This window comes from Protopterus annectens, chromosome 10.part0 (assembly GCF_019279795.1).
Source record: "Protopterus annectens isolate FY-2018-M chromosome 10.part0, PAN1.0, whole genome shotgun sequence".
Classification (NCBI taxonomy): Eukaryota; Metazoa; Chordata; order Ceratodontiformes; family Protopteridae; genus Protopterus; species Protopterus annectens.
In genome coordinates this window covers 1,397,058,775-1,397,072,033 of record NC_056744.1, presented here as the reverse complement: position 1 = coordinate 1,397,072,033, position 13,259 = coordinate 1,397,058,775, and the positions used below count along the sequence as shown (strand labels likewise).

Here is a 13,259-nt window from a genome sequence, read left to right as displayed (position 1 = left end):
TTGTCCGACATTAGAAGCGATCATCGGTATTGGCAGTCTCATGGGGAAAGATGGGTTTAGGTCATTATTGGTGTTTTTCCTGACCATATAAAATACATATTGTAAACACATTAAGAGCACATTAAAAAGTTTGATTTGGGTGACTATTTACTTCACTCAGAATATAATGGCACCTTTCTTTTTGGAAACTACTGATCTGTTGGGCTATGTACATAGCAAGAATACCCTTCTGAATTCAAAACGGCAAATTGACTGATTTTCCAGTATGTGGTACTTGTATATTTGGCAGTGTTGTGCATTCCAGTTGCAAAAAAAAGGCAGCAGCATGGCTGTATAACATTACTGCTGTGGAGCATACTCAGTGGGCGAGTCTTAGAGGAAGTAAGCAATAAAGGAACAGCAAACCATCATAGGATACTCTGTCACTCACTGATACACAGCTGAAACACCTGTAGCAAGTTTGCTGAGACACCTGTTCACTTTTGTCAATTTAGGGTTGTGGAAGGAAAATGGAGCACTTGGCAAAAGTACACAGACACAAGGAAGGCATATATACACAACCAACAAGGTACCCCAGCTGAGATCCAAACTGGAGAACCAAGCATTGAGAAGTAGGAACATTAAGTGGGCACACTGTGCCACCCTTGTGGACATTCCAAAATACGCTGTGGTAAACTGATTGCCAAATCATTTAATACTTGAAGCAGAATATGAACCAAAATGTATTTGAGATCATTCTGGAGCTTCCATATAGAAAATACACCCATATTGAGTTTCTTGGTGTTGGTTATCCTTTAGTATAAGATGCTTAACCTTTAGTACAAGATGTAGTTAGTAAATCTTCTCTCCAAGGCATTGACTTTTTTTTTTAACTTGGAAACAGTTCTGGTATCGGAACTGTTTGAACATGACTTTCAGCCTATTACCTACACATGACAGTACTCTGCGTCATCCACTGTAGTGGATGATAAAGGGGAATAATGGACCATCCAGGGATGGGGAGGACATCTACTTATGAATTTGGGCTTGACAACCCCCTTTGAGTGATCTTTCACAAGTATGTAGTAGTGTCAAGTACTTATTTGTCATGCTTAACTGTGCAGATAATAAACAATGTTGCCATAGTTGTGCATTTGTTTGTTACACTTTGTATCTTTTATGCCAGAGCTTTTATCCCTGCGATCCTAGTAAAACTGAGATCATCCCAGCTAACAATTGTAAATCAATAAATATGCTATTAACTGCTACTATAAATCCATATCAATTTCTGTGCAGAAGTAGCAGATCACATATACCTGTCTGAACTAATTCCATAAGGATCCTCTCCATTACCTGGAAGAGGATATTGGTGAAGCAGCTGAACAGGTAGGTCACCAGGTTTGCTGAAAACCTAATATTGTTAATAGAGACCACCACAGTCTTCTACCATATCTAAGGGAAATATGAGGAAGAGCTTTGTAACCTTGCTATTAGCTGTTAATATTTGCTCCCAGTTTGCTTGTGGAATTTGTCACTGCCCAACTGGTGACCACCTGGGTTTTGATAGTTTGCCAAAAAGGCCTTTGGTAAAGGATTTATCAAGTCCAGTACTTATCACAGAGCATAGAACACACTTGTCTGCAATTTCTTTTAAAAATTCCCGTGTGTGTGAATAGTGTGACTGTGACTCATGGGTTAATGAATGCCACACACTTTGGTGCTACAGTAAAAGGAGTCCATTTATTACAAGTGCATTAAATACTAGCTACAAAAGTAAACTAGTGGAGAATCCTTAATATTCCAGTATATCAGTGCTTTCCTTATGAAACTTGCTTTAGGGGACCCCAAATAAAATGAATGTCTGACATTGAAGTATATTGTTAATAGGATACCAAGCATTCATGAGTGAATGACCAGAAAGGACTGTCCATTCGATCTTTTCCCATTACTAGACATGTTTTTTCACTTGTATACATTATGAGAGCATACAGGTAGTAAAGTCCCTGCTTTTGTCTCGCTGGTCCATCATGGCTAGCAACGTTTAGTAAATTCAAATTTTGTTGAATGTACCCTGATTGTGGTATAATTCATGCACTGTGACAGGTCATTCTTAGTCACCTTTCAAATCTCCTGATTTTTTTGTGGCTTTCTAAAAGCTATTCTAGGAAGACTGTCATATAATCTTCTACCAGTAAGAACTCCATGGTAAGTTCCATTGCAGCTATTGCAGAAAAAGAGAACATTAATGGTTTGGTGCTTTTTTTTTTTCTTTTCTCTCCCCTACGTCACATCTGACACTTGTAACAATCAGCTCTTTTCAACGTTCCCAGAGTCTACCAGATCTGCCTCTGCCTCCTCTGCTTAACCCAACTCCTGTTCAGGCAGATGAGGAGATTTAAGAATGCTGGAGCAGTGTCTGGGAAGTGTGCCTTCCGTAACCTCTGGCTCTGCAAGTGCTGCCTGTGAGAGGAGCCTACATACATACATGCATACATGCTTTTATGTAGGAATAACCTCCCAGCCAAGCAGCATACCACTTGCAGCATGGAACTTGGTAGGCCGTTAATGCTGCTATTCCACAGGTTTAGGCAGCCTCCTACTAGAAAGGGTGAGGTGGCATGAACCACTCAATCCTATATTCCCCTGTTTGGTCCTTCCAGCACTAGTGCCGCTACTCAAACATTGGTCATCTGGGGCACCATAAAGGTTTTATCCCATGGGGGCTTGATCAGTGGTGTGGTGGTGAAATCTATGAAAACGTTCTGCTTTTAAAGCCTCAGGCTGTGCTCCCAAATTAACTATTGTAGTGCTAATAAGTATATTTATTCTTCATAGTGTTTTCCTAGTGGTATTCCCACCCCCCCCCCCCCTTGTATTTCTGAGGATGGAGTTAACAGAATCGCCATGTTTCTTAACTCTGTCATGCATAAATGCACTTAGCAATGAAATTCCATGATGCATGGAAAAATTCAAATTGCCTTTCATGTGCTTGCTTTTCAGTTGCATATTAATCCAGCAAAAATATTTATAATATTGTTTTTTAGTATGTCTACCCAATGCTTGGTGCAGCATTACAACACATGCAAAAATACATTTTCTTTTTTCAAAATTTGCCACAAAAACAATCCACATCCTCCAGTTACAATGATTTTCTTTAAGCATTAAAACATGCAATAATGTACTTGTACAGTATCACCGTGAAATTCTTCACGTGCCAATGGAAAAAATAAACTTTATTTCCTCCATTAGACACCCATTATTCACAGAAAGTAAAGGAACAGAAAGAAGCAAGACTTTTTAACTCCCAAAAGCATCATTGTGTTGGGCAAATGTGCCCTTTTAAGGCACAAACCAGGAGAAAGTTGAATGTCCTGGATGATGATCAGGAATTTTAAAACTAACTTTTAATAATTTTTTGTCATTTTGAGTGAGAACTGATGCTGGATGCCAAGGAGAAACAATAGAACATGCATCCTGTGAAAACCGAATGCAGTGGTTGATTCCATTTTGTACCACTACACAGGCTCTTTGTAGACCGTAATGAGCATACCTGCTTTTGGTAACTATAGAACAGAAGAAGGTCTGTGCATTGTCCTAGGTGTTGTGCTAACTTGGGAAGATTTAAGCGATATTAATTTTTAATTTTGCAAGCTATGTAATTTACTGTGTTGAGCACTGGAAATGATCATGTGTTCTGTAATTTTTCTGTGTTTGTTTTTAGTACAGAAAAACACTCATTGCCTTCTGATTTTTGATGCTGTTGTTATCCTGATTTGCCTGACTTCACTCATCCTCTGCACAAGATCGATCATCCTTGCAGTGAAGCTTCAAGAGGTAGTGAAACCGTATTTTGATTTTCATTGTTTGAATGCTACATATGCATGCAAACATATTTTTTTATTCTGTCAACAAATGAGACTGCATATCTATGGTCGAGTTCCCTGCAAACTCTTCAGAAGAAAAAATGTTTTTACAGTTTGAAAGGTAGATCATAGGTAACAGATGTAATTCTTTCAGTGTGGAGAACTGCAAGAACTAAGCTGAATCAAACTGAATTTGTATAGAGTCTTGAGCCAAAGAAGTTGCCATTGGATTTCAGTGCCACTAACATGGTGTTCATTCTGGACTGTAATAGCTACTTGTTTATTTATGCCCTCAGCCCCAGGGCAGCAGCAGCAGCAGTGAAATGTTGTTCTTTTAGAGATACTTAAATCTGTTGCAATTGCTGTTGAACATTTTTTTTCCTTTCAGCGTTTTGCTCTCCTGTGCATATTGATTAATGGAAGGAGCCTGTTCTTAAGGAATATTCTTTTAGCTCATTAAGAATTTATCTGTGAAGGGCAGTGTTGACACCAGACGTGTGGAATTGCAATGTTACTTTCACACTAATTTGCCTGTTTCTGGAAATTAAGTTTAGCATGACCAGAAGTGATAACATGTTTGTCTTTATTGTTTAGATATTTATTGTTTAGATAAGGGGCTAGATTCAATAAAGCCTACACTGTGTACACTGTTCTGAGGAACAGACAACACAGACATAACACACACCTTTTTCCTCCTAATTTTAGTTTTTCTACTGATATTTATGCTGCTTTAAATATTGACAGGGAGTCATAAAGGTTACCACAAAGTATAGACTACATGTACACTTAGCGTAATCTTTCTGAGTGACTAGAAAACACAAAAAAATGAGAAGAATTTTATTGAATACATATCGTGTACACTAAGTGTACACTTAGTGTAGGCTTTATTGAATCCCGGGAATGGTTTTGTACTAATTCAGATGACAAATTTGGAGGCCTTAAAACATTCCTTACTTGGTTGCTCATTTGCTGGGCATACATCATACTAGAAATAAAAATATGATCTGCTTAGTTTGTGTGAGGTGGTTATTTCCTACATCAAGGTTCAACTATTGCACTATTTTCCTTCTAAAAGATGGTGCTAAGTGATCTCGGCCTACATGCCTGCATTACATTGAGAGACAGTAATATAATGGAGGTCAGTTTAAAGCAACATCAGCCTGCATTATTTTGTGGGAATCCATGTACATTTACAATAAGCATTAATGAATAGTGTGCCACTCGTTATAATTGTGTGGCTACTTAACTTTCATGGTAACTTCAGGGTGTTTCCATAGGTTTTTCTTGCAGTTTTTACTGAGTGATTTGTTTGTGACTTTTGGTTTGCATGTATACCTGCAAACAGTTCTTCACTGTAATAAATTAAGCAGTTTGGCTTATAAACCTTACAAATGAAGATCTCATTGTTCTTGTCCTGTTTTAGACAACTTACTAATTTAATAATTCCAGCTCTGATGAGGCAAGTCTAAAGGTGTAAATGGTGTCCATGGTACAGGTATTTCTTCTGAGTGTTGAGTTCTGTAAAATCTGTCTTGTACCATACTTCCTCACAAAATTAAAAAATAAAAAAAGTTTCTGAATGTTTCATGTATATCAAAATTTAAATAAAGTAATTTAAATAGAAGAATTATGTTTATTGCATTTTGATGTAAAATCATCCCTCTGTTGGAAGTTACATGTATTAAAAATAATGTAGAAGGCATTTCAAGCTTGGTTTCAAGCATAACATAGTGGGTTGCTGATCATAACCTGCTTATTATGTGTTTGACACATGAATACCAAGAAATTAATCTTGGGGACAAACCTTGAGAGGTGACTCTCGTCATCCATGTCGTGAGCACACAGTTAAGGGTTATGATGGGTGACCTGCTTAAAATTCTTTGTAGTGCATGGAGTTTTATCTGCTCCACATATTACTGGTAACACATACGCGTGTGCGTGCACACACAAAAAGCGCTAAGTGTTTTGTTGGCTTTCAAAGCTGTAAGCATTATCAGAAAGACAGTATGACTCCGTTTCTTATATTTTCGCCTTCTGTGCCTCTTGTCTGCCCAAATTTTCACAGAATATCTCAGATTTTTTGCTTCATATCTTTGATCCATTCCTCATAAAATATGTTGTTCTCACGAAATCAGAGGACTGAAGTCACTAAATAATGACATACATTTGAGTTTTAGAATTCATATCCTTCAGAAAATGAAAGCCAACACAATCCCTATTATTCTATTAATATTCTGATCTTATAAAGATTAAGTCAAGGGCCCGTTTCTGGCTCAGACAATAGGGAGAAACCATCGCCGCTGTTTGGTGGTCAGTACAGGTAGATTTGTCTGCCAAACACGAGTCTAACCTTAACCTTGGTTAAGATCAGGTCACTCACTATAGTATAGTGCTTAACTGATTTGTCTTTTTCCATAGTGCACCATGCAGTACGCATTTTTTTTTTCCTGGGTGGTATCATGAATGCAGCAAAGGTTGTTTTATTTCAGGCTTCCCAAGTTTGGCAGTTGTAAAGATTTTTTTCTTAAAAGAAATCCGCTCTGTTTTTTAATGTACTGTCTAATTCTATAGTATTGTTCATTAATGTCTTGTGAACTAATTATGCCTGTCATGTGTACTTGGACCAATATATCTAACAGCCAGTTGTACAATAGTATGTCTCAATTGTTACTGTTTTTCAGCTTAATTTGTAATAGCCTTTGATTGTATAGTAACTGTGTCTTATAAATTACTTGCCTTTCAACTTTTTGAGAATGTGCAAGTTAAATTACAGTACAGTCACTGGTTCCAGACTGGTATTAGGCAGTGATTTTACATCAATGTGCTATGATCTCAGCTGTGTAAAGTCACTATTGTGGAATTCTTTTGTGGCAGGGGTAACCTTTCATGGGTTGGGATTTTACAGATGGCATGTTCAAAAAATTGGTCTGAAATTCTAGTCTTGACTAAGTTGGAACAAAGTGTTGATTATCGCATAACAATAAGCAATCTTCACAGCAAAGATGAAGTTGTTTTAATGCTAGCAGAAGCAACCAAAGCAACTTTATATTCTTGTACTGGCTTGAAACAAAGTAATATTAAAGCTTGGCAGTAAGGAGCAAACTGAAAACAGTTCTGCTAACGTTAATCCTCTAGTTGTAGGTTATATGCCTTCATTCGTGCATTGTACTGTACAGTTCAGAACAAATCACTTAAGCAGATGAATATCCACAGATTACATTTGAAAAGAGGCATCTTCTACCTAATGTGTGTAAGTTGGTTTTACATCGAAAGATGTTTTGCTCAAAACCTCTCACGCATTTTAGTAATAATATACTCCATTTGAAAAGCTCTTAACTTTTTATTACCAATAAAAGAGTATTAAAGCGGCACTTTGCTCTGAGGTTTTCACCATTCCTTGTTAATCCATTTGAAAACACCTGTACAGGTTTTAACTAAACATTTTACAAACGTCTGACCTGCATTTGTACTTGTCTTTCCCAGAAAAAGCTTATTTTAGGTTATTTTAAAGGATTTTTTTTACTTTTTTATTCGGCATTTGTAAACTAATACTATGTCATTCTGTCATTTTCACTGAGCACACTTTCAAGGATTGTCACATTTGCTTGATGACAGAAAGTGGGACTAAACCTATAAAGGCTGCCTGTTAGGTGCATTCAACATTCTACCTCCCCTCCTTTCTCTCATCCCCAACCCTACTCATGTCCTCTTCAATGGATTACATTCCTACCAGACATTCTTGTAGTGTAACCCATGCATCTCATGACCCTTTCTGTAAGAAGTGTTTTCATAGATCCAGGACTTGTCCTTTACACTTCTGCTTGTGCTCCCTCCTCCTGCCCTTCTGTAAAGGACAGCACCATCGTATCTCCCCCACTTGATCTTATGCATTCAGTCTGTTTCTGCCTTAGAAGAAAAGACCTGTAGCTCATGAAGTCTTTGATTGCAACCTTTCCCTGTATCACATACAGATAGCCTGATGGTCCTTTCTTTGTATGGGCCCCAGAACAGCTCCCAGTACTTGAGCGTGACCACAGCCTGTATAGCAGAAACATTAAATTTTTGCTTCCAGAGCCTATATTTCTAAGCTACACCCCAGCATTCAGTTTTCTGCTGCAATTGCATTCTCACTGCTCTTGCTAGTCCAGTCACTTATGATCAGCACCGCACATCCCCTTAATACTTTTTCCATTAGTCTTATTCCCTTTATTTTTATTTCATACTAAGATTACTGTTACCCAGTTGCAGTATTTAGCATGCGTCTACACTGAGTTTAAAATTATACCTGTCAGGCTACTTGGCCAACCTTTCCAGATCCTTTATTATCCTGTTCTCCCCCGCTGTCCCTAAATTTGTGCCTCTAGTGAAGAAGGCAATCACTTTCTTTTCTCTCAGGGATGTCTAAAAATTAACGCAACTTTCACACTCCTGCACTAGTCACTTTACTTATTCTTTATGCTGTCCTCCTTACTACATTCCCTGTTTCCTACCATTTAATCATGCAATAACCCACTTTCTTTACTATCTCAGCCCCACCAGTTTCTTTAGCAGCTTCCTGTGCAGCACTGGGTTAAGGGCCTTGCTATAGTCCTGGTAGACTGCATCTACTGACATTCTGTTTTTAATTGTTCTTGTAACCCGATTATAAATCTGAGTCAGGTTTGGCTGACAGCTCCTATCCATGAGGCTCATCTTGATGTCTGTTTAGGAGGAGTAAGACAGCCTTTCTCTCTCAATTCCTCCATGTGTTTCTGTGGGAGTGCTGCCAATAGTTTATGGATTTTTGTTAACCTACCCCCCCCCCCATACCACGGTACCATAATTGCTGTGTCTTCCAGTCATCTGGTACTTCTGTAATTGCCGCTGATCTGTTGAAAGCCTCCTTTGGGAATCTGCTAGCATACTGGTCACTTCAGGACACTGAGACAGCTTATTTGGTCCCTGTGCTTTTCATCCTGTTAAGGAAACCTTATTCTCTCTCAGTATCTACTCTGTCCTATCTATTTGTCCTTTCCTCTCCTTGCTGTGCCTTGCTTTCCTCCCAACGCAGTATGGTCATATGCCAAAGTGTAGAAGTATTTAGTACTTCTGTTTTCACCCATTTTTCTATTACCTTCTTTATTATTTTGCTAGTTCTGTCCCTCCTCGTTTTTCCACTATATACCTGTTTATTTTCCCTCAACCCCCTCAACTCCTGTTCATCCTCCATTGCTGCCTTTGCCTCATTTTCTGTCTTTCTGCTTGATTTCTTGAGAGCCACCCCTATGTCCTCCTTCCCAACTCTTTACCCTATCTTTTGTCCTAATCACATTTTACCTTGTTGTGCAGCCACATTTGCCTTTTCTCTCCTTCATTTTTTTGCCTTTTCCTCAAACCTTTGTGTATAGCTATGAGTACAGAACATCTGATGTATTCCTGTAGCTTAATTCTGTCATTTTATCCCCAGTTCCTCATAATGCACTTCCTTAAAATGTAGAACCATTGTTTTTACTGTCACTTAACAATGGAATGGTTACTGCCTATTGATGCATTCAACTGGAAGTCCCTGTCTCAGGCTTCCTTTTGGAAGTGCATGACTCTATACATGTCCTTCTATATATCACTGTTGCAGTGTTCTTTACCTAAGGGATTTCCTGCCAAGGATAGCCCAACCTCCAGCCAGTATACCAAAACCTTCAGCTCTTGTAGGCACTGTACATCACATGTATGTAGGGCATAAAGGTAAGATATGGGCATTAAAACTCAGAACAACTTTGTTGCCAGTCCAAATGGTATTATCATGCATCAGTCTGAACACCATTATGCTGTTCTTGTTTATCAAGATGTTTTTCAGATAAGTTCCCCATTAGGGTTTTCTTCTCCTTTCTTTACTATTGTATGGTATTGTATCAATGTCATCCAGAAAGGGAAATGTCAGTGCGGGAGGCAGATTCCTCAAAAATACTGTCAACATCAGTGTCTTTTTTGCTTGGGTGATTCACACAACTACATGCAGTGTTCTATCTGCCCAGCATTTGTGCCCAAGACCCTAATAGTATTATCTTCTCCTTGTCAGCATATCTTGAGCATCAGTGACTGAAGCTGTTGGCTCAAGGTGCTGTGTTGGAATCCTCCCATCCTGAGGGCCAGCATTCTGCCAAGAAGAAAGCCAGAAAAGTTAGGCCTGATCTGTTTTCTGTCCAGCCTCCACCAGACATCTCTCTAGATGCTTATGAAGACCCTGAGAACCATCTGGTGCTTGCTTAAAATTCCTCTGCCATGACTTAGTCAGAGGCAGGCATGGATGCAAATTCTCACATGTTCTCTGAGGCTTTTTAGACGTCTGCACCAGACACTGAGGGGGAACCTCGGGTAATATTTTCCAAGAGATTGAGGGGGATTCCTCATTTTAGTGAGGGGTGAAATTTCGACCACCATTATTGAGTCTCAAGGGGCTAACCCTACAAGGATTTACTGGGTGGACATCCCACAGAAAAGGAAATCGATGACCAAGCATATTTCCCCTGTTATGGATCACCAGCATGAATGGCAGACTTTCATTCAGGTGTTGGTTAATGCTTTAATGGTATTGAAGCTTCCTCAAGGGGTGTCACCTTAGATTCTTGGGTTCCATCAGTTGCCCGTCAGTGATATCTCATGGTTTGGAAATCCCTTCCTCCCTTTTCAGGCATTCCTCATTCTCCTTGAGAACAGCTTTCTCATTTCCCAGAGTCTCTTTTGGATCAGGGAACCATTCAGCCCATTCATCCCACCCAGGTGTGGAAAGAGTTTTTTTCTAGGATTTCTGGTTCCTTGGAAGGAGCATATATGGAGACCAATTCTGGATCTTTCCCTGTTAAACACTTCTCTCAATATCCCTTTTTTTTGGATGTTCCTTCAGGTATTGCATCTTCTTCTGTATCCCCTGGCCTTTCTGGTGTCTCTGAATCTCAAGGATGCCTACCTTCACATCTCCATTCATCTTCTGTTCAGGAATTGTTTTGTTTCTCTGTTTCTTCCTTGCATTTTCATTCTCTTTCTCCTGCCCCAAGGGTATTCACCAAATTCCTTGCTCCTGTCTTTTGCAGGCTTCCTGGTATTCAGATTTTTCCCTGTTTAGATGATCTGTTTATTCATGCTTCTTCTTCTAGCAGTTTGTTGCAGGATCTCTAGTTTATCATTTGTCTCCTACACAGTCTAGGGTTAACCATAAACCTTCAGCTATCAGTTCTGACACCTTCCCAGGATAGTGTTTTCCTTGAATGCAGACTTCAGACTGTTCCATGCTGACTTTTCTTCCTGCCTCAGAGGTCTTTCCCTGATGATGTTTTTCCCGTCTCTTCATCCTCTGTCCTCTCTCACCATTCCTATGCACCCCCCCTCCAGACTCCATATGAAGAAATTTCAGTAGTGTTTTATAAGACTGTACTTGAATTTAAATAAGCATTTTAGAATTTAATGATGTATCATCATTTTGGTTAACTTCATTAGTTTTTACCTTAAATCGGTATAGCTGCAGCACTGCCACCCCCTGGAGTTCCCTTTTCTTTCTTTCCTGTCTCAAGATAAAGATTCAGTGGTGGATTTATCAACTCTCTCTCAATCCAAGGCTTCATTTTCAACCTCTAGTTCATGCTTAGGAGCTTTTTATGGGTGCTTCAGACATGGGGTGGGGTGCTTCTTGTGGTCTCCTGAAGGACATAATCACACAAAACACCAAATCCCAAAAGGGACCATAAACTTTCCAAAAAACAAATCGGGAAGCAAGCGAATTTAAGCTGCACTTTCTTTATTGCACTTCTGGTACCTCAGCTATCAAGCCTTCAAGGAATAAAATTGTTAAATCCTTGCAGCCTTTTTATATCTCACCAATTTTATACGCAAATACATTTAATTCATTACTCTTAATTAACACACATCACCACCCAGGCTTAAAGGTGCAACACTCTAAAGTGAAAGAAAAAACTAATAAATATTAAATTTGCCATACAAATGCATTGTAAAATTACATCATAGAATATTCATTAACCAATACAAAGTTAATATTATTATAATTAATCATTTCATAAAATAAACCAAACTGAATTAAGTTGTTACCTAACTACTTAACTATGCTTTTCTTTTATTGCACTTTTCCTTGCTACTTTCATACTGACAAAATATAAGACCTGCCCTTTACTGCAACTACACATATATTTACTAACAAATACATGCCTTAAATTAAATTCTTTAAACACCCCAATTTATTTCTAAATTTAACCCATATGGATATAAGTTTCCCAGGTTAACAATACGTTTTGTGTCCAACTTTAATAATCTATGTACGACCCCCCCCCCCCAATATTATGAAATCCAAAGGGCCGGGCCAGAACACTGAAGAAAAAGCTGTCCAAATTTCCCTTGTGGACAGAACAAAAATGTTGGGCCACTGGGCTCTCCAATATCTTATTTCTAACATCACCCAAATGTTCTAATATTCTCAACTTTACCTTTCTTTTCGTTTGCCCAATATACCACATTGTTGATGTGCATCCATACCCAATAATATAAATGACCCTGCATGAGTCACATTTGGATTCACTTTTTATCCAAAATTTCTTTCCATTAATGACCCATCCATCCACATTTTTTATTCTTTAAATACTTTGCACATTCCACAAGGAAAAGCCCACAGTCTGTTCCCCACTGAGTTCTGTGCCCTATGATTCAGCAATTCCTTTAAATTGCTGAATCTGCCATATGAAAAAGTGACTTTCTTCAGGAACAATTTCCCTATCAGTTCATCCCTATAAATTACTGGCCATAACTTTTTAACCAAATCCCTTAACATATCTGAGAAAGGAGAAAACTTGGTTACATAAAACATAGGCTCCATTTCCTCTAAATCTTTAGCATTGTAATCTTTCCTGGGACCTCTTTGACAACATTTTTTGCTTGGTATTCCTCTGACCTTATCTATTGCTGCCTGAATATGTGCCCTTATAACCCCACTTTAGCAATTTGTTCTTTACCAAAATAAACTCTTGTCAGATGCATTAGTTAGGGTGCACTTGAATTTCCCCATAGGTTAAGGACTTTATCAAATGTAATGAATGAGAACTACTAGACTCTTAAAAAAAAAAAATTGTCTGCAGCTGTTATTTTATGAAAAGGACTATATTGTAATTTCCCATTTTTGTCTACATAAAATTCTAAATCAAGAAACTGCATAGTTCTATTACTAATTCTGTGTTTGAATTCCAAACTAAACGAATTCTGGCTTAAATTAACCACAAAATTTCCAAATTCCCTTTGGTCTCCCCTGCATACAAATATTAGGTAATCAATAAAACGTTTAAACATAATCACATTATTTTTAAAAAAAACTTGCAGGATAAATAAACATATTTTCAAAAAAAGCCATAAATAATATGGCATAAGAGGGGGCAAAAGCTGCCC

General features: G+C 38.3%; 1 protein-coding gene across 2 annotated transcripts in view; it reads left to right on the top strand.

The window, feature by feature from the left end:
• The window catches only part of LOC122813614 (mucolipin-2-like), a 1,348,087-nt gene that overhangs the window by 1,073,439 nt on the left and 261,389 nt on the right, over positions 1-13,259 (top strand). For both annotated transcript variants that reach the window (XM_044086031.1, XM_044086029.1), the window contains one exon: positions 3,701-3,813. In XM_044086031.1, the coding sequence (XP_043941966.1) occupies positions 3,701-3,813 (113 nt within the window). The remainder of the gene's footprint in view (positions 1-3,700; positions 3,814-13,259) is intronic.